This window comes from Melozone crissalis, unplaced genomic scaffold (assembly GCF_028551555.1).
Source record: "Melozone crissalis strain CALT ecotype California unplaced genomic scaffold, PUWL_Pcris_2 ptg000006l_1, whole genome shotgun sequence".
Classification (NCBI taxonomy): domain Eukaryota; kingdom Metazoa; phylum Chordata; class Aves; order Passeriformes; family Passerellidae; genus Melozone; species Melozone crissalis.
The window spans coordinates 30477941-30500149 of record NW_026535784.1 but is presented as its reverse complement, the minus strand read 5'-3'; the positions used below and the strand labels follow the sequence as shown (position 1 = coordinate 30500149).

Sequence of the window (22209 nt, the reverse complement as noted above, 5' to 3'; positions counted from 1 at the left end):
TTCGTAACATGGCAAGGGACAAATGTCTTTCCAGAAGGTTTTACAATACTACTGATTCACCAAAGGCTGGTTGTGAGAAGTGCCTGCAACAGCAGACAGGTTACCTCATCAGCCTACTGACACACAAATTCTCCTGTGCTCCATTATGTGATACACCTCTGTACTGAGGCCTGGCTACAAAGGGGGTGAAGTCAAATGGGTGCTTTAATCACTGCTTGAGAAAATTATAGTCATAATCTAATATATATAGTTGCATACTAAAACTGAGACACCTTTTCCTTTACACCAATTTACTGCTGCACCTGTACAGGTGGGACTCTGCTACTTATTTTACAGATCTCCTTTGCATCATGATCATTGAATTTGACTAATTCTCTTTTCTCTGAGGTTAAATGCTTTTTGGCAATACTTGTACGAAGTAACAGTATTACTAGCTCTACTTGTAGTAAGCACAAAGCCTCCAAAGTCTCAGCCTGCTTTTGGCTCCTCTTCTTTATTGAGAATACTTTATCCAAGAAGATGTGACAACACTGCTTTGCTTCAGTTGGTAACACAGTGACATCTGTTACCTTACCCAGTGTGTTGACCATGGCTCTGTTAGGAGGTGAGTTATTAAAAATACTTCTAAACCTTTACTTCTTTCAATGTGACATCCTGAATCTCCTCCATTTAGTTACCAATTTGCTTTTGACAGAGGCAGGGCAACAACTTTACTAGGGTGTGACTTGTTAGGTTGTGTGGTGAGGAAAATACAGATAAGCTTCTCCAAGTATTATCTGGGTAAAACTCTTCTTAGTTCAAATTTGTGGTTAACTTCTAAAACAGACTAAAGATCATTAATTAGCATGAAATGAATTAGTGGATGGTTTTGGAATGGATTGAAGTCATTGACATAAACCTGTCCACTTTTCTATTGCTTTTGTATAATAGAACTGTCTGTTCTTAGAAAATACTGATACTCACTGAGAGTACCTCATAACTACTAATTTCTCTTGTCTCTGTTATTTAACCACTGTGAAGATATTACAAAGAACACTTTATATTTTAAAAATAACAAGATTACATGCTGTTTACTAATTTGGGTGGAAGAGGTATAGATTGCAAAGAAAGACTTTTCCTGTTCCCTGTGGACAGCTGTGGAGGGGCGCAGATGTGTTGGGCAGGCAGAAAAGCTGTTATGTTACTGCAGGAAAGAGGGAGGATGAGGTATGAATACATCTGGGACCCGGTATCCTCTCACAGAGACCACCAATCTCACCTCTTCAAAACTTCTGTCTCGATCCACATTAAAACCAACTAAATTTTAGCTTTAATAAAGTCTTATCACAGAAAATTTCCTTTGCTTTTTTTTTTGTTTGAGTCTTTAGACTCAGGCTATACACCTTGATTTATGACTGACAATTTAACTTAATATTATTAAATATCACTAATTTAATTTTCAGTAGTCTTCAGAGTCTTTATGATTTTAAATAAAATCTCTTACCTAGGAAGCCAGAATAATTTCTATGTTACATTTAGATCTTCAAATTAGCCCTTTAAGTGCTGTGATTTTCTGTATCAGTTATGCAGAACTACACATATTGTGAAGACTTAATACCAAGAAAAGGAGATCATATTTTACTTTTAAAAAGTTGAAAAAGAATTTAACAAAAGCTGATTACTTATCATGTGACTTCTGTATTTTATTACATATCTAAATCTTATTTACATGGAAAAAAATGCAAGCATTTCTTATTGTATTTTTGCAGTAATAGATGAATGTTGAGTATTTAATTTTTTTCTACTATTCCATGGGAAAAAATCCCAAAAAAGTCAGCTTTTGCTAGTACAAATCAGAAATGGTACTGTCAGACTTCAGACAGTGTGGAACAGTAATAAATACTTTTATTGATATAAATTCCTAAGTGGAATATAGAAACAAGAAATTACATTTAATGTGAAAAAATACAGCATCTTGATTGTTACTAGAAGCACGCTGAGAGATGCATTTCTTTAGCACTTGTAAAGAACTTCTGTGATTTCCTTGTTTGTTTTGTCATTAATCAGCAGGTGATTAATGCTGCAAAAGGCAAGTAAACTCAAGAAGTTCTCCAGTTATAAAAATATATTTCAGTTCAGTTGTGTTACATGAAATTATGACAATTAGCCTGAATTCTGGATATGAAGGTAGGGAAACTGCAGTTGTGAAAATATTTTTTTAACATCTGAAAACCAGCTAAGATAAAAGTAATGCAAAGAAAACATGTGCCATCATGCCCCTCAAAGGAGTAGGTCCTGCCTGGTGCAGCAGAGCAGTACAAACTCTTTTTCACCTCCATCTCTGTGATGCCTGCAGGATTTTTTGCTGCTGAGTTAATAGATGGAGCTGGTGTATATAGTGGTCTGCAGGAGTGAATTCAAGGTCAGTTTTTGATACAGCACTATGTGACTGCAGGAGGACTTGCACAGCACAGGCAGGCATGTTTTCTCAGAAGGGGAAGGCTGCTTTTGAAATTGAAATAATCTTTCTGAGTATTTCATGTGTAAGAAAACACAATGCTCAAACTGTAGACCAACAGAACGAACTTCCACAAGGAAAGCAAAGAAGACAAATTGTAAATAATTTTCAATATCAACCTTACATTTCAAAAGAATTACTCATTTGCTTATTTTATGGTCATACATGAGAAGTATTGCAAACTTGTTAGATTTTGGCTCGGCACACACACTGATGCATCTGTCTCAAGTCCAACAGAACACTCCTTGCCACTCAGCAGGCTACTGGCATGCATAGTGCTCAAAGGACGAGTTCCTCCTAACAGAATACAGTATTCAGATTGAATAGATGGTCTTTCTAAATGGTCTCGCTAAATAAGCTTTGATACATATTTTTCCCTTTAAAGTATTTCTCTTCTGCATGGATTATAGGATTTTCCAAAAGGTTAAAAAAATGGCTATGCTTGCTCTAAAAATTTAAGTTCACACTGGTATCCACTGTCAAAAACAGACTATTGAAATAACAAATGAGGTTCACTTCCTCAGAATGTGTAAATGCCCCAGCTTAGAGCTAAACTTTCAGCAGCTGAAAGACAATACCATCGACACGTACCTGGCACTAGTTACTGGGGTTTATTTTTTCCTGGAAAGCAGTTTTGGGCGACAGAGTGGCGTCCCGGCTTCCCAGGTTGTTGTGCTGACAAACTGCAGTGGTGGTAAAGGCAGGAGTCTGACAAAATCTCATTAATCATTTTAAATTAAATCCAACATTCCACTCCAACACTGCCAAGAAGAAAGCTAACTTTTACAAATGAATACCCTCTCTGAAAATAACTGGTATTCTGACCATACTGCTTTCACAAAAACATGTTTGATTTCTGTTAGGTACACATAGACTATTCTTAAGCTTAAAAAATGCATTTTTTTTTGATTGCTGAGAATCAGAAAAGAGCCTTTTGCTTGTTTTCTCTATTACGGTCTATGAGTGAACCACACAACTGAAAATTAAGAGCCTCTTTTTTCTTTCAATGAATTGGAGTTTTTTTGCTTTTCTAATATTTTAAGTTTGTTTTTGCAAGTGAATTTCACATAGGAAATGGAAGTATTCCATTTAAATATTTTCTCTAAGCATATTTATATGAATAAGAAAGGAAAACTGCAAATTTACTAACATTAATATTAGTAAAAAACACTGAGGTGATAAAGAAGCAATGTGATCTCTTTTAGGTTTTTTACAGACACACTTCTGTAAATACTCCTAGCTATTTGATTATGATTTAATTACACATGGCAAGTCTGAACTTTAAACATCTCATAAATAATATTAGATTATCACATAAAATTTTATCTTACTAAAATCACTATTAAATGCAGATTATAAAAACTTGTATTTCTTTTTCAAGGCAAAATAAAACCATAACATGCTGATGTGAAACACAGGAATCTGCTCTTTATCCACTTTAATAGTGCTTTTGAGCTTAGAGTGGGAGATTTTGCAATGGCAGAGAACAAGTCATCAGCCTCAATGTTTATTAGTTTTAATACACCCATGAAATATTTTAAAAGGAAAAAAAAATCCTAATTCAATAGAGGGCAAGTAAATCTGACTTTCCCAAATACTTATTATAATTTTGACATTTTAACATGATCAAGGAGGTACACCTCAATTTTGTTTAAGTGCTTAAAATAATACCTGTTTTCTAAAAACAGAGCTATAAACAGTATCAGATTGCACAATGACATCCTTACACGGAGAACAAAAGTATTACCACTTTGAAAAAGAGCAATTCCTTGTTGATAAACTTGTTTATGTTAAGAACATTAATAAACTGCAGAATACTGAAGAAATAATAACATTTATTTACCCAGCTAGTCAGTTTATTTTCTTAAAGCTGTATTTTGAAACTGTTTACATTTTTTCTTTTTCCAATGTGGGGAGTGAAAGGAAAAGGTTAAAGAAAACAAATTGAATTTTTTTCCTGAATGCAAATTTCTCACTTACTTCAAAATCGACAAACACATCTCAAACTTGTATTTGTTTGGGTTGATGTACGTTGCAGCAGCTTTATTTTAGAAAGCCAAAGCTGTATAAATGTGTTGTTTAGAGTTTGAATGGAAAGTATTCTAGACAGAAATAGAGTCTGAGAAAACAGATAATATCAGATGCTGTGTATAGCTAAGCTATGTGAATATCTAATATATGCCATATTCCTTGAATAAATGCAATCAGAGCCTCAGACTTTATAATAAAAGCAAACATGAGCTGCATTTGTGTGACACTTTACATGGACACAGGGGTACACTCATTTTCCCAACATGAACAGAAAATTTTCCTTCTGTCACATCTGTGTATACTGAAGTTACCAAACTTACAGGAATGGCCATTAAGAAAAATTCTAGTGTCTTTTAGGACAGAACAGTGAGTGTTTGCAGAGGGATGGGCTGCAGGCTCACTTCTTCCTTCAGTGCTGCGTACAATGCATACAGTTAAGAGTTAAGGCAACACCACATGGCCAAAGTTCAAAGGACATGCAGTGGTGGAATCACAATAGCTTGGGAAACACTTCAGTTATAAGTATGATCATGCTCACGTAATTCAGCTGGAGATCCTCTGCCTAAATCTTCTGAAGTGCTTGATCAAGGAGCTATTTCCACATTGCATCATTTAGTGACACATGGATCAATGAAGTATCATTATTTTAAAATGTGCATGGAGACATCAAGTGCATTGAAGAAAACACTGCATAACACTTTGTTTTTTAAAGAGTTTTTGGAGGACAACCAAGACAATTTTTTTTCACTTTTTAAGAGTACTGTTACACTTGATTAAGATTTTTTTCTCTCCTTTTAAGACAGAAAATTGTTTACCTTCATGTAAAGTCTAGATTGCTAAAATGCAAAAAATTACTTCTCAGCCACTTCAGAGTTGGACTCAAACTGGTGAAAGAAAAATGACAGCAGAAATGTATTAATTAGTTACTTGGTGATTGACTCTGAGGGAATTCACACTTGGCAAGTTGTGTTTGCTGTTTTCTGTTCCACCCTGAGTTAGTAACATAATGTAGAGCATGAATTAGGTGCTAATCCTCTAACACTGCTCAAAATCCTGCTGTGAAGATCCGATGCTGTTATCTGCATGTCATTAGGGTTTTGTTTTCTTTTGCCCCAGCCTTGTCTTATGGAAACTTGAATTGTATCATTCTGTTTCTAATTTATCTTCTTGGTTTCTACACTGGCCTAGAAGTTTTCTAGACCTTGCTAATAGATGTACTCATCTATTCCAGAAAAAACATGTTCTGCCTGCCTGAAGGTTTTGTACTGTATCAGGGTAACAGGAAATTAGGAGAAATCCAGACTAACAATTCATACTTTCTTACTAGTGCAAAATCAAAACCAGTATCACTAATGTCAACCTATGCCAGAAGAGAATTAAACCTCGCTCTGCATTTGTGGTTTGAGAAGAAAATATTTTCTAACAAGAAAAGTTCCAATTTCAAAATTCACTGAATTCTCTTAAAATGTGTAACCTTTGAGGAGTGTTTCTTAGGAAACTATATTCTGCTGTCTCCACTTCAAATCACTTTAAAGAGCCCAGAGACACTTGTCCTTTATAACTGGTCTTACAAATTACATTAAAAGCTTTCAATTTTTTTCCCTGTAGTATAGCAGCAGACATCTGTGCCTTAAACAAAGCTCCCCACTGTACCATACACTCTTAATTTGTGTTTGAGATTAATTGACCACTGCAGAACACATCCTTGGACTTTCTGCAATACATGAAATAACACTGGGTGAGGAGTAGTTATCCTGAGCAAGGCAGGTGAATTGTAAACCTGTCTGGAACACGGCCACAATATTGCTGGCTCCTGGCTTTGGCTGTGTATGCTACATAAATGCAGTGGCATTTACACTTGATAAAAGGTAGTGCAATAAAAAAGTACTTTTTTTGCATGCATTTTGGTTAGTGGAGCAGAGCTATAAACACTTGAAATAGTAACAGCTACATCTTTTTCTTCCCATAATTTATGTAGCCCTTGTATGGACTGTCCTTCTCACATCTAAAACAAAGGTAACACTCCCTAAGTGCTAAACAGAAAGCAGCAGCATAGGCAAAGGGCATGGCTGTGAAGGGTCATTCCTGAATGAAATTCCTGGCTCTGCAATAGGCTTTCCATGTAAAAAACTCAGATTAGTTCTGTTTTACAGATTAAGAATACCTTCCCACATCACCTCATGATACGGTAGAGAAAAAGAAATATACTTGCTACCATGATGTATCCAGACACTACTGATAGCTGAATATTAAGTAAATAAACATAATCAGGAACAGCTCTTCAACTACATGTTGTATCAACTGCTCCTAGAGTTGTATGAACAAAATCTAGGCAAATCCTTAGTCAACTTCTGCACAATGTGCACAGCAGTTCCACTGCTAATATCTTCCACACTTCAGAAAATGTCAAGACACACCCCGACCAAGTAATTTTTGAAGTTTTTCCAAAAATTTAGAGCTGTTTAAAATCTAGCTACATGACTAACTTAGAAAGTAATTCAGTATCTGACTCTGAAACAGTTCTCCAATCCTGCACAGTCCCTGCTCTAATCTTGCACTGTCAGTTTTTAACAGCTTTAGCAACAAGTCATCTGGTATACATTTGCCAAGGCATTTCCATCATTGACACTTCTAGACTGAGGGAACCCGTTGAAAGCAGCAACATATTACTCACTCCTACCACTTTCCCTGTTCAGATTTTCTTGCCTACTGTGCTGAACAGGTGATTGTAGTTGTCCTGTTTCCCAAAAACCAGTATCTGCAAAATAAGTTGTGTATGTAAACGATGTAAACCTCTCTGTACACTGCATGATTTCCCCTGGATAACCCTTTATGGCATCAGGGTTCATCTAAAATAGAGCCTGTAATCTTTAAAACTGAGTGAATAGCAGATTGGCAACATGCTAATTCAAGTTAATAAATATAGTATAAAACATCAGCTTAAATATTTTACAAGTGTTCTATCATCTCCTAGAATAAACTTTATTGTAGTATTCAGATCAATGTTCCTCTAACTTAGGTATCTGAGGTAGTTAGCATTGTAAAAAAATGCAAACGAAAAGTCAAACACTAATTTAAGAGATAAAAGGAGAAATTTTAGTTAAAATACTTTACAATAAAATAATTATGATTATAAATCTCTTTAGTTAAATATATACACATTACATGGTATTCTAAAAAGAATGAACTTATTAAAGTTTCAAGCAGATCTAATGCACAAATTCACCACTTTTCAGCTTAGACTGTAATGTCAGTTTAACATTCATAAATGGCTGTGTCAGACTAATGGCATTGTTTTGTGCAAAACTAAAAAAAATTATGAAAAAAGTTGTTCTGTTCCCACAGTTAATAGTTAGAAAAAGTAGTTTACACATACACACACTTACACACACAAACTTTGATTGCATACAGAGGTTAGAATGACCAGCACTAAAATAACCCCCATCTCTACAAAATAATTAATATCTTGAATTGATGTAGTTTCTGAAAATTACAAATTTTAAGTGCTAGCAAATTGTGCTTTTAGGCAGCCACGTGGCCAATAAGGTAGATGTTGTCATAAAGGTGCCCTACAAAATCTTCACTAATATTCTGTGCAGCTCGTCGTGTGTTTCGGATGAATTCCCTCTTTGACATTTTGTTCTTCACGTGAGGGCTTGTTAGATCAATCGAAAGGAGAATCAAAGAGTAACACAGTACATAAACTGCATCTAGACAAGAGAGAATAAATAAAAAAAGTTCATAAAAGAAACTGGGATAATTAAAAGTATTTTTCCCTGTCTAAGAACCTTATGATCTTTGTCATCTAGGTTCATAACTTTATACATATATACATACACATATACGTACAACTACTCAGAAGGGTATCCGTAGAAATAAAATTTAATATAGCAATTTCCAAAGTAATAATGTCAGCACACTGCCAAATGAGAATTTACAAATCTCTTAATATTACTACATAATACAAAAGCCACTAAGGGCTTTATACATTTTCATTTAAACAGATTCCTGAAGTTTGTATAAACTAAAGCCAACATCCTGCAAAAGCTTATCTTTTAAATATGTAAGCAGTTCCACTGCTAAAAACTGCCTCCTCCAACCAATTAGAAATACTTGTTAGCTTGTATGTGGCCCAATATTCCCTTTCATTTCTGTGAGACTATCCACAAGGTAAAATGTTAAGTGTGTAAAACTCTGCAAGAGGAACTCGAGAAAAGAAAAAAGCTCAAAGAACATACAAAAATGGAAGAAAGATGACATGGAAATAAACCAAACTAATCAGCTAAAAAAAGAATCTCTACGTTTTTTGTTGTTTTTTTTTTAACCGAACAAAATTTTGAACAAAATTTTTCAATTTTGTACTTTTAGATATACACGTTTAGGTGCCGACGTTTAAGCTGTCAGAAACAGTAGCATCATCCAGAAGTATAAAGACTGATCCACGGCTCATTTTTGCTTACCAGGGCTAAGGCCAAGCTCTCTCATCAAATCAGGATTACAAGCACAGAATCTGTGAGAGAACTTTGTTATGAGAGTTTCAAGGTACTCCCCACGCTCCTCAGGAGCATGAATGTGTCTGAAGAACTCTCTCAGTGCATTTGGCAAGAACTGATTTCTGAAGTTGTGCAGCGTCACAAGGTCATCCAAAACATCTCTCCTGGAACAACAAAAACCCATATCATTAGAAAGGTTTCTTTTAACTATTTAAATATGAAAATGTGTAGATGTTAAAAATAAAAATTAAAGCTTTAGAAGAGTATGAGCTTTTGTTTTTGCTAAAAGGCAAAATTATCACTAACAGCACAAAGATAATATAAACACATGTTCTTTGCCTATTTGTGGCCAAACACTATAAAAACATACACAAATCAGAACTCAAAGTTTGTATATATATTCAATCAAGGTCTACACTGAGGCTTTGATTCCTTTAATCTGTGACAAAACCATTAAAAAAGACAGTAAAGGGAATAGATTGATGCATGCCACACATTTTGATGTCTAAGTAGAAGCTGTTACAGGACTGTCTTGTTAAAACCAGGCTTCAGCTAGGCAAAATTTGCTCATGGAAGTCCACTAGAATGTGATGTTCTCAAGTGCTCTGCACTGAACACAAACACACATAAAAGATTCAGACCACACCTATATTGTCAGATGTGAAAAAGACAGCAGAAAAAAATTTGGAAGCAAATTTGAAGTGAACCTAAGAACATTTTCCTATGTTTAACCTGATTTTTACCCTGCTTGTGAGTTTCAACATTTAAAAAAGTAGTTTTTATTTTTAGTGTCTGATCATACTCTTATGAAGGGAAGATAAATGGCAGTAGGAGTCACTAACATTAACTTGCAATCTCATCCATTAAATGGTTTGTATTTTTATTATCGTCTAAAAGATTTATAAATCTCAAGTTTTACTGCACAGGACTGCCAGTGGTGATAACATTACAGACTCTTTTTATTCCTTTAGTAGCACAGGCTGAAGAGGATGAGAAGCAGGAGAGAATTCCTGTTGAAGTGCTGTTGGCCCTCTGTTCTTCCTATTCAGGTGCAGTAACTATTCTCCTTCATGACACTGCCCTCCCCCAAGCTGATGACAAGAGAAAGCACTGTGGAGACAGAACACCAGGCAGGGACAGAGCTCCCTTCTGCAGCTCCTGAAGTTTCCAAGAGGCTGCTCCCTTCCCTGTCAGGAGGTGTGTGCAACTTCCAATCAAGAAATCTCAGACAACCAAATAATGGTTAGATAATTCAACATTAGCTAAAAAGCCATCATCCCTTTGTAAAGTGATAATTACTTTTTCTGAATAAGATCCACAAGAAAGGGAAAAAAACCCCATCAAGTCAAAAAAAGCAGCAAAATATCTATGTAAGATTTTGTGAGGATGTGAGATTTATCATTTACAGGTGGTATTTTTGAGGATTCTTATTAAGTCCTGCAGTCACATAAATACTTGAACAGAGTAACTGTTCAGATTTAGAAGAACCATTACCTAGCTGCATTGTTTTACCTTTTTACATCACTGAAGTGGCATCTCTACATTCAAAATATTGTTAAATGGGGCTGAACATTGAAAATTAATAGAAAATGCCTTAAGAGAAATTTTAATTACCTTTCATCAAGGTAGATTCTCAGCTTCTTCCAATTCAGTGTTCTTGTGCAAAAGATAAACTTAGCTATTTCTTTCGGTGAATCATCTAGTATGCCTTTGGACATAAAGTAGTTGACACCCTGAGATAAAATACAGGTACATATAAATATGTTTAATCTTCATAATGTATTTAGGAACAAGTACTGTACTTCACAATGTAGGACTGTAATCCTACGAATTAACTGGTTTGTTTTTCAGAATGGTCCGTCCTCCTCTAAATCACATTTCAACATGCAGAATACACTCCAAAATTATAAATCAAATGCCAAGAGACAATTTAGTGTTATGGTTGAGATTTTACATACAGTCATAGTAGAAAATTTTAAATTATGAACCCCATAATGAGCATGATGGTTCTTTAATAATTTCTTTACAGCGTATATCAGTATTTTGCTTTTCATACTATTGTAATAGTATTTAAAATGTTGTAGGGACCATAATTGTTAATTTCATAACTTTTGCAAATAAGAAAATCTTAGCCAAAATGTGTTTAGTCTTCAAGGTCTTTCATTAAAACATTAATGTTCTCACATGTATACAATGTACCACATTCAAATAGATGCATTAAATGCATTTGTTTAAATGTGTAATAATGCAAATAAACACAAGCAGGCTGATTTCAAAGCATAGGTAAGTATCAACATATATAAATATGCATACACATAAATAAGAACACTATGCCTAACATAAAAATAGTTTAAAAATACAGAATTGCATATAATTTACAGTCATGATTTCCAGAATTTTACACTTTTACCAAACACACATTTCTAATAGAATAAATATGGCAAATTTAAAGTATTTCAGTGATATTCTGGATTCTCTCTGGTCATTGAAATATCCCAGAGCATAAAACTATTTTCCTTACAACCTTAGAAATCAAAACCCAACTAATGGATTTAAAAAATGTTCACACTTTCCAACAGCAACAATCTAAATCTGAGAACAACTAACCAAGTTCTTCTGATTCAATCTGGCAGGGGCTGGGAGCAGTTCTCAGCATTTGTTACCAAGAAGTGTTGCAATACTTAAGTACAATAGATCTCGACTACAGCATGAGGATGAAATGTAAAATGAGTAGGACAGTGCATTTCTGCATAGAATAATGTACCAAGGCCACAACCTAAATCACCTTTAAAATATGTCTGAAATATTTTTTCATAAATTTTCTGATATCAAACTATAACAATATTTTTTAAGTCTGCCATTTAAGTTTACATTACTGCTACAAAGATGTAGGGGCAACCTATCATTCAGTGTATAAACTAAACTTCCCAGTGCTCTTGAATTTTGTGTGAAAAAGAAATAAAGGGTTGAGTGCAGGTTTGGAACATTTTGTGAAGTGTCTTAGTAAAGCAAAATCTTACTTGCATAAAGCAGGAAAATAGTTACAATACATGTTTAAGAATATAAATTAAAAGCCAAAAACCACGTGTAGTATTAACTAGTTATTTTTACCAGTCCACAGTTTTTGCTTATATATTCAGAGAAAAGAGCAGTTAATCAAGACACATTTATTTTGTTTAAATGATGGTTTATAAAAATAAATAAAAACATAAAGGTTTTTAGATAGATAAACCAAAAAATCTAGCAGTGTTATGCCCCAATTTTACGAAAAATCTATTTTAGGATAACAATGTAACATGTATTGCTCTATCATCTTGCATTTCAGTCCAAATTAGATCATATTGAAGTTTGTTCATAATATGGATGGACAACATGTTAAGTACTTTCTTGAGTCACAGTTAAATAAGAAATTAAAAATGGAAGATAACAAGGATTTTGGGAATGTATGTAAGATGAGCAGCAGAATATCTCCTTTACATTTATCCCAAGTTAATGAGATTTATGTGTTTGCTTCAATAAGAAGTATTAGCTTAAGCTAGTACAAACTGAAGCCTGGTGGGGAAGTCTTGAATAGCATTCCTGCTGCAATTAATAAACACTTCTGCAACACATCCAGAAAACACCTAGCATGACATAGCAAAGGCAGGATGACAATAACACCCTCTTTAAGATAGCAGGTTTGTTTCTCTGTCACAGTAAATGCTGCAGTTTCTTTCTCATGCACTAATTTGCAACTCGATGTAGGATCTCCATCTGACAAACTACAAATCTTTGCCTTATTATTCTCTAACTCCTTTCTCCCCTACCACACATAACGCTTCACACTATCTTTCCCTGTGAATGTACTTTTGTCAGCTCATTCACAGGTAAACAGGGTATAAATAAAACATAGTTCACCACATTGCCGTGGTTTTTAGTTGCTTTTTATTTCATCCTCTAAGCTATCAAAAATACTGTTTGCAACAGTAGAAGCCTGATTTCTCTTTTAAGTTCCTAAATTTTGTCTCACAGCAAATGAAATTTATTTACAAGATTTACAGCATGTCATTGAATCTGTTTTCCATAACACCGCAAATACTACCTTGAAAACCTCTCAGAACCCTTGCTTCAAATAAATCACTTTTGGTAGCTAAAATGGTCACTTGTGGCATATATTCTAGCTGAAGTAGGTAGCCCTACACACTATTAAAACCTATGCTAAGATTACTTATCAGTCAGCTGGTGACTCTCTTAGGAAACATTTGACTGCAGTCAGGTAGGCTACTCTGTGCCATGATCTATCAGCTCTGAAGAGGCCTTTTTAACACTCGGGAAACACTGCAGAATGAGCACATATACTATTTTTTTTTAATTCTAATTCAGAGAGCTGTAATATTCTTAGCATAAGAGAATTAGGAAGGATGCCTTAAACCTTGCCTCTGTGGCAAGCATGTTATCTCTGAATTTCAGACAGCTCTGGATAAAATATTAACGCATGGAAGTGTTGATTTAAATTACACATGCAAACAACAACTTTAAATATAGACAAACAGTAACAACAAAAGCCACTTGTTGTATTTCAGTATGTTATTTTTTACAGTTTTTTCTTTTCCTTGCACACAATGCTTGTGTTGCCAGCTATTCTATTAGAGCACTGATACTCCTTGCTTGTTTTCTACCTGTTTCCAACAGTCTTTGGATTTGTTAATATCCATACAGGATCTCTAAAATGGAAAACTTTTCCTTTTCAGTGTTGATTCCATTTCTGCATTGACTATCTTCTTTGCTAAGAGTACTTTCAGAGCACTTCAGTACAGCAGTCAACATTAAAACTTTTGTAGTTGCCTTTGGCACCTCTGTTTAGATATGCATACAAAACAAACCAGACATAGCCTAAGTTAATGGCACAGAAATTTTGGAATCAGTGTCTAGTATAGTAGGGTCACAACTTCTGCTGGTGATTCTAGGTAACACTAACATTATTAACAAATAATAATTAGACACATATGGTATCACTGTTATCATTTTTTTAGGGAAGTACACTATCTCAATATATCTAATGGTGCATCTTCTGGAACAATGCAGAGTATTGATGAGATATTGTATAATACAAATTTTCATGACTGTTTTATTAAGTTAGGAATCAAGTCATTTGGTGGTCCACATCAAGACAAATGTGGACACAATATGTAAGATACATTTGAAACAGTGTCTCTTTCACTGTATGCCTTTAAAACACAGTCTCAGAGATCCAAACAGAATAGCAGAAATTGCAAATAGAATGCCGACATATTTTTCATGTTACAGAGAATCCATAACTAATAATTTACAAGATTAAACCATTCTGATTTTAATGTAGAAATATCAAAAGGTTTTAGCTCAATGTTGCTTTCAAACTTTTTTTATGAATCACACAAACAAATTTCTTTCCTCTACAACATACACATACTTATACTATTCTTCTGACTGATAAATCAAGGCATCTCAAAAGTGGCTAGCTTAGTAGATCACTATGAAATAGGGTAAGTTCCAAAACTTTGCTTAGAAATACAGCACAGTAAACAATCCATCATCTTCAGACTATCTATAATTAAAAGTCAGGTAAGATTTATACAAGTGACTAACACAAATGGCTTTACACAAGTGGCTAACAATTTATAACCAGGAAAAAGTCAGAAAAACCTGGCCTCCCTGTCAAAAACTAAGGGCAGCTTGCGGAAAGAGACAATCAGAATAGTGCAAAGACAGGTTTAGTATAAGCACTGTCTTACTCTACTTTATTATTATGCTATGCAAAGGCAATATTGATCTCACTAAAGTCAGGGAGTTTTGGTACAGTACAGATTCCACAAGGTTCATAAAAATAAATGCTATTAAATAGATCAGTTAGAACCATTAAGGATGAAAAAAAAAAAATAGAACTTCTTTCCTGTCCAGAAGATTCTTGTTTGTACCTTTAGTTTCAATTTTAGCTACAAAGCATTGATCCATGTAATAAACTTGACTAAATATTTTGTAGGCAGTTAGAAACTGGATACAAAACAATGGGAAATAACTTCTGGTTGCTTACAAATTTTGAGTTATAAGCACACGGGATGAAATGAGCGCTGCATGAGAAACATTTCACAAACATCATACACTCTTTAAAATAAAATATTACAGAAATCAGGTAGGCAGATTAAACAACATATTTATATTCAAGTGCTAATACTAACACTAAACTATCCCCTCTCTCCAAAGAAACAACAAAAACCAAGTTCCAAAATCTTGTCTACAATGGTGGCGCCATATTAAAAAAACCCAACAAAACCAACCAACCAACAAAAAAAAACCCCAAAACCCAAACCAAAACAACAAAACCAAAACAAAACAAAAACCCCAACCCAAACATGCACTGGAGGTTTTTTTTTTTCAGATTACATGTCATGTGTTTAGGCACATCCTTTTAGCAGAATGTGAGCACCTGCTATGAATTATGCAAGCTCATGCACACAACCAACACGTTAAATTACAGCAGATACCACAACACCATGCACACAACAATGGCTAACCAGAGAATCCTACCACAAAGTGTGCAGATGCTCTTCCCTACCCCGTGAGCCACCGCTAGCTCTGGAGCTGTTGCTGTGGAGCCTGGTTACCCATTTTCATGACATGGGCGGTGTCCTTTGGAGAATCTTGCTCCTGTGGCTGTAAGTATTCCTATTTTTATAGTAATTTGATCAGGTCTGTTATCAAATGTAAAGCAGAGTTTGGCAGGAAATTCGGAGACACAATTTGTAATAGTGGAATGTCATCTCATACGTTCCAGTCACAGTGTCCTTATAATAATAATAATTCTGCCAATATCACAGTTGTAAACAGTTAAAGCAACAGTATTTGTGAATTCTCCTGAAACTCAGGCCCTGAATGACTCCTACCAGGCTACGGTGCTCCACAGGGAGAGAGGAACAGAGCCCTTAGGAGATACCCTGAGGTTCTCATCTCTCATTGAAGCAGAGTATTTGTACTTCTATTGTAAAATATAACCACAAGAAGCGAGAGTAGCAAAATAAAGTTAATACCTAATTTAGGTATGCTGTAAGTTAGCTTTAATTTGTAGATCTTATTGCCCTTAAAAATAACGAATCTTCTATTAAGTGCCTTTTCTGAAGGCTCCAAATGCTTTAAAGATACCAAGATTACTTTAAATAAGGTTGAAATATAATGGCACATCATAAACTGAGATAGTTAAATGAAAAAATTGTGTTAAAAATTTGAAATACAAAGAAAAATTTGGACAGACAATGCTACCAGCAATATACTTGATGTATTACTGAAAACATGTAAGTTGCCTAAATATTACATCAACTTAGAAAGCTTTCACATTTATTATTAAATTTGTGAAAATTCTGCAGAAAAACAATACTAATCACTCAAGTGGCCAGGCGCTGATGTCTCGATGCTGTTTATCAGAGTTCAAGGCATAGTTCTACCAGAAAAATTACAAAATACTCTATTTGTGATTGATAAAAGTAATGGTATCTTAATCAAGCAGAATATGAGAAAAAGCAAGAACTTAAATGAAATTACATTATTGCAATGATTCACAGAACTGCTTTATTTATTTTACCCCATCACACGTTCACATTTTCTGTATTATATCAGCTGAGTGAAATTTGCTCCTAGAAGTGTTTCTTTTCATATCTCAATCCTTTTTCTACTTGGGATTTATTCAATTACTACTTCCATGTATGTGTGTAACTATACGCAGGAAGCTGACAGCATTTTTGTTCAGTACTGAGTACACTCTTTTCCTAGGAAACATGAAGCAGGAGTCTTGTTTTATACACAAAAGACTCTCTCTGTCACTTGGGCATTAACTGTCTATCTCCCAGGCAAAAGCTGTCTACTCTCAAACTGCTTTCTTCTTTGAAAGGTGACAGACTGAAAGCAGAAACTGACTTTTCCAGTTAGCTACATGAACTTATAAATGAAAACCTTTCAGTCTGACAAGGGATGGGTTTTTTTTGAAGACAAATTTATATTGTTTTATAAGAAAAGATAGTGCACAATAAACACCTACAGAAACTAAATCAAACTGATCTTCAGGACAGTTCAGCAGTAGATCTTTTTCATACTTCAAGATTTGCTCCTTGATAGTGGAAATAGGTGAAAATCCCCTACAAGAAAATGTGATTGCAATAGAAGTCATCAGACTTTATAACTCATCCTGCTTTGCGTAAAGTGAACCAAACTCAAGCTCTGCATTTTAACATTTTTATTTATGTAAGCTCAATGTTATGCTCTTACAATTCACCACTGTCTCTTCAGTTAGGATATCTGCCTCGCTCCTAAGTTAATATGTGGTCATGAATTTCTGGCATCCACAGAAGTGTACAGGCCACTTAACAGGCAAGTCATGTAAATGATGTACACAGGTACAATACTCAAAAAAAAGACCAGGATACTGCTCATTAACCACCCCTACAGTAAAACAAACACTGATTAAAACTTTGTTTTTAGATGGATATAATTATAAAAAAAGCAATCACAATTATTGTAACTATTTATTACTGTCAGCAACAGTTCACTTACCTCATCAGGGTTGGCGTTAAAGGTGAGACTGCCCTCATCTAGCTGCATATACAATTTTCTAAAAGAAAATCCTAGAGGCGGATTCTTATTGTATATAGAACAGTGACCCCAAGTGGATTTGCACAACCTATGAAAATAGAATTAATCTATTATAAAAATTCCTTTCCAAATTTCATGGATTTTACAAAAGCAAAATGTAACCAACACTGCAAAGCTAATACTTGAGCTATAAGAAAAGTTAGAAGTAGGTTACTGTAACAGTTATTAAGTCATGTTTTGCCATGTTTTCCTGAAATCTTCAATTATATGATTAGTGTTTTCTTCTCACAGAGGTTTTGGTGTATTTGAGTGCAACATCAAAACCTATCCCAGTAGGTGGCATCATTATGACAACCAGAGAGCAGAGACCTCTGGCACTCCTAGAACCTGAACACTGGAGGACAGTGACAAGTTGGTCTCCTGGGGTACTATGACAGATTAAAACATTTTGTTTCTTTTCCTGTGCCCCAGTTGTGCAGTGAACTGGACACTGTATCTGCACACAATTATGCCTTTAATTCAGCCCTTTTCCCATCTGTCCTTCTTCACCCAACTCTTCTTCCTCTTGTCCTAACTGGCCAGTCCTAACAACTAGATCCAGTCCCATTCCTCTCGATCTTCTATAACCTTTGAGCTTCTTTCCTTTTTATTCCACCCTGACTCCATATCAGTCTCATCAGTTTCTGTCCCTCATCTCAGTTCCTTTGATGATACCATCTGCAATTCCCCTTCTACACTAGATTCTTTATTGAACTGGTAGTTCTGCTTCAACGCACCTGCCCAGTAACTAATTAGGAACAATGTTTAGGGCCCAGCACGTAGTCACTGGAGATATAGCAAAGATTCTGTTTTCAGTTCTGGAACCTGGGTCTTATTTGGACTGAGTTTGGAACTGCAACCACAGTACTTGCCAAAGCCTAAACACACCCTTATATGTGTGGAATAGTGAAGATTTTTACAGAGATTATGCAAATTGAGATTTTTATCTATTGCTAAATCAGGATGCATTTTCATTACCAAAAGAAATGTGGTATAAATGTGAGTATTATTTGGAAAGACTGCACAAAAAATGGTTGAACTGTTTCCCAGAACAAACTTCAAGGAAAATATGTATCTCCACCCCACATGTTAAAAATATATACTGCATGTAATTAAGAAGCTCTACTACAAGCTTTGGCCTAGGGAATTTATTTCTATTTAGGTTGAGTTTGAGACCAAGAACTGAGCACAGTACAATGCATATTGACAAACTTAGAAGCTTACTGGTATCCTTCACTAGAATTCCTGTTCCTGTCAATAGAACAGTCCCCAACAGCAGAACAATTGTGACTAAGAAGTTATGCTGCATTATCCTTTGCTAGGTTGAAAAGCATGATAGGAAGGGAAACTGCTTAATTCAAATGCAGCCAGGCAAGGAAACAGACGAGGGGAGGAAGAGATGTAGAGCATAATGAAAGGTAAATAAACAACCTGAACAGCAACCCAACTGCTACAGTAGTAATATTGTCTGTTAAGGGAGAAGAAAATGTTGTGAAAGAAGCTACAAGTTCTGCTGACCATCTACTCTAAAGATTAGTATGATTTCTTGAGTGTTTCCTAGTGTTGTAAAACATAAAATACCAAAGAATATGTTAATTACATTTTGATATTACACTATTTTATCTTAAAAATGTTCCTTTATTTATTTCCCAGACATACAAATTCTGCATAAGTTACACATAAACGTGTTTCAAGTGTTAGGCTGCAGAAATTTCACTTGAGAAAAAAACAACCTTTTCTTTCCTCCCTCCACAGCCATCTTCCAAAAAAGATACCTAATTTGTGTCAAGTGTAGCAGATGAGTTCTCACTTCTCTTCCTTTGGAAGTTTGGCTGAATATGCCTGCTTGCTTAAGCTAGACAACTGTTCAAAGTTCAGAGAAGTAATGATACAAACACCTGAGATGTGCTTTGAGATAATACAAAAGTGAAGACAAGTCCCTGTGATACTATCTCAAACACCAGGTGTTTAATAATACACATGTACACTTGTGCCAAGCATGCTTATGTATGTAGCAATGTCCAGTAATACCCCATGCTAATTAGAAATCCAGAATAACACATTTTTAAATGATATATGTTTCCTCTTTATAAATCTCATTTAACTTAGGAAACCTTTGCTAGGTTAGAAAGACGCACTGAAGCAAATTTAAAATCTAATACTTTTTACTATGCCCAGGTGATATTTCTTTTTTCATGCTTACCCTTGCCATAGGAGCTCATCATTAGCAAGATCCTGCCAGACACATGATGCTAGACAGAGATCAGTTGCATTCAGGTATGACAAAATGGTAAAACTGAGCTCTGGTGGCAACATTTCCAGGTTAATGAATCCTTCCTGTTCTTTAGATTTTCTTGTCTTCAGCAGGTGGTAGATGTCAATGCCTCCTTGAGCTTGCTTGCGGTGGCTCGTATTGGAAACATTGTTGTTAGCAGGTATCCTCCTACCAGGCTCTCTGCTAAGATAGCCTGGTCCACTGTATCCTTGCTGCTGCAATTGCTGGTTTCTAGCAATTCTCCAGAGTCCCTGACCCATCTGCGAGCCTGCTGGACATAAAATCCAAATTAGATACTGACAGCTATTTGTAAACATTTGTAAGACAGGCTCAGCACATAAGTAAAATTTTAGGACTCATCTGAATAGGTAGAAAGGGAGTTCTAGCAAAGTTATGTTGACCAGGTAATCAGTCTTCGTAGGGCAATTGAAAAAATACTGAAAACAAAACCTATTAAAAAAACCTAGATTTTTTTCAAAAGTTTCCATGATCGAAGAGCTACAAAATTAACAATAAGCTTCTTCAAAGAGTACCAAATATTATCTATATTGTATGCAAGTTAAGAAACCTTAGGCTTCAAAACATTTGGACTTCTTCAGACTTTCTTCAAAATTTCACAAAAAGACCTTATTTAGAGTCAATGAAGGACTCTTTAGAGTCAATGATTGGATAACACAGTGACTGACACTGAAACAAAGTTTAATGACTTCAGTGACAATGCAGTAAGGATTTTGAGTCCTCAGAAACAAAAGAAAAAGTATCTTTCCAAGCTTTCATACCTAGTAGCATAACATAAAGCCTTGATCATAAGATACTCACATACTTATACAGAGAATATCGCTGCAGAAATAGTATAAAAAGCCTTTTTGTAATGTAAAAAAATAAATTAAAAACATATTTGCTTTTAAGGACAAACTGAAGAAATTTCACAGAAGAAACAAAATGAGACAGAATTTAAACGAGTCTAGGACCAGCTGCTGAAAATCACAAGCTCTGCTATTTGTGTAGCTATTCAGCAGCTTATATGCCATTTGTTAGAACACATATAATTTTCCCAATCACGTAATTACTTTCAGCTCTGTAATAATCCAGGACGAATGCTTTCATAATAGAAGAAGAGCAAACCCATTGTTATGAAGCCTTTTAAGCAACGACGCCAAAGACTATATTTTAAAATTATTTTGAACCTATATTTTCAATCTTCAGACTCAGTATACCACTCAAATGCATGTTTTCAAACATCTAATAATGGAATTTTAATTGAAAACTCTTGATAGCTTGGCTGGAGTAGCTACCACAGTAAAAATAACATCGAGCTTGTTTATAAATCGCTGATCTTCTCTTGTTCTGTCTGCTATCTCTCAAAGCCTAATTTAAATTCTAATTGTTGCTTCCTCATGTTACTTTGCTACTTACTGCATAATCAATTCTTTTGCAGTGCTGACAAGCATGATAGGATGCTAAACGTAATCTAGATTAATGCTGCATTAGTACTGGATTCTATTTTATTAAATAAAAAAGAACATACACTCTAGATATAAACACTCTCCACTTTACAGTAACTGAGCCCTACAGCTGCTGATTTGCAGCCACGATTATCCCAAGAGGAAAACGTTCCTTCCTTCGACGTAAGCCTATCGAAACCGAAGCTTCGTTCATAGCAGCTGCATTGCAACCGAGGCCTGCTGGTCCCCGCCGGAACGTGAAAACCCTTCAGTCCCGACTGCGGGCCACCAGGCTGGCGGGCGGAGGCACAGCTCGTCCCGGGGAGCCGAGGCCCGAAGCCGCCCAAGGCCGCACCGCACCCCGAGAAGCTCCGCAGCCGAGCCGCCGCCCGAGCCGCCCGTCCCCCGGCAGAGCGGCACAGGGACCCGGCCCGGCCCGGCCGCCCGGCTCCCGGGCACCGGCGATCGCTGCCGGCGGGTGCCGCCCCCCGGCCCCATTGGGCCGCTCCGGGAGCCCCGGCCGCCGATTGGCCGCGCCGCCCGTCCGTCCGCGCCGCGGAGGGGCCCCCGCGGGGCCTACCTGTGCCAGCTCCGCTGCAACCGCCGCCGCGACGAGCCCGGCCCGCCTGCGTGCGAGGGCCGCGCCGGGCGGGAGGGGCTGCGCGGGCCTGGCGGCGGGGACGGGCGGACAGGCCCAGGGAAGGAGCCTCGGCAGGGAGGCCGAGCCCGCCGCCGCCCCGACTCCTGCCCGGGCAGCTCTGACGTCCGCTATTGTTGCTGGAAGTGACGTGCGCGGGGAGGGACGCGCGGCGAGCGGAAGTGCCCGTCGGCTTC

General features: G+C 36.2%; 1 protein-coding gene across 4 annotated transcripts; it reads right to left on the bottom strand.

Moving 5' to 3' along the window:
- Nucleotides 1-2860: 2860 nt before the first annotated feature.
- Nucleotides 2861-21994, bottom strand: FBXO8 (F-box protein 8). 4 transcript variants are annotated; one of them, XM_054293088.1, is made up of 6 exons: nt 21956-21994; nt 19859-20198; nt 17578-17704; nt 10636-10754; nt 8989-9185; nt 2861-8238 (listed from the first exon to the last, which is right to left on the bottom strand). In XM_054293088.1, exons 2-6 carry the CDS (start codon nt 20188-20190, stop codon nt 8051-8053), a joined length of 963 nt encoding a protein of 320 aa, XP_054149063.1. In that variant the 5' UTR covers nt 20191-20198; nt 21956-21994; the 3' UTR covers nt 2861-8050. The 4 variants fall into 4 exon arrangements, with proteins under 4 accessions (XP_054149063.1, XP_054149055.1, XP_054149072.1 ...); XM_054293080.1 differs by having other exon boundaries at nt 19859-20201; nt 21956-21992; XM_054293097.1 differs by lacking the exon at nt 21956-21994 and adding an exon at nt 21461-21601.
- Nucleotides 21995-22209: the final 215 nt, after the last annotated feature.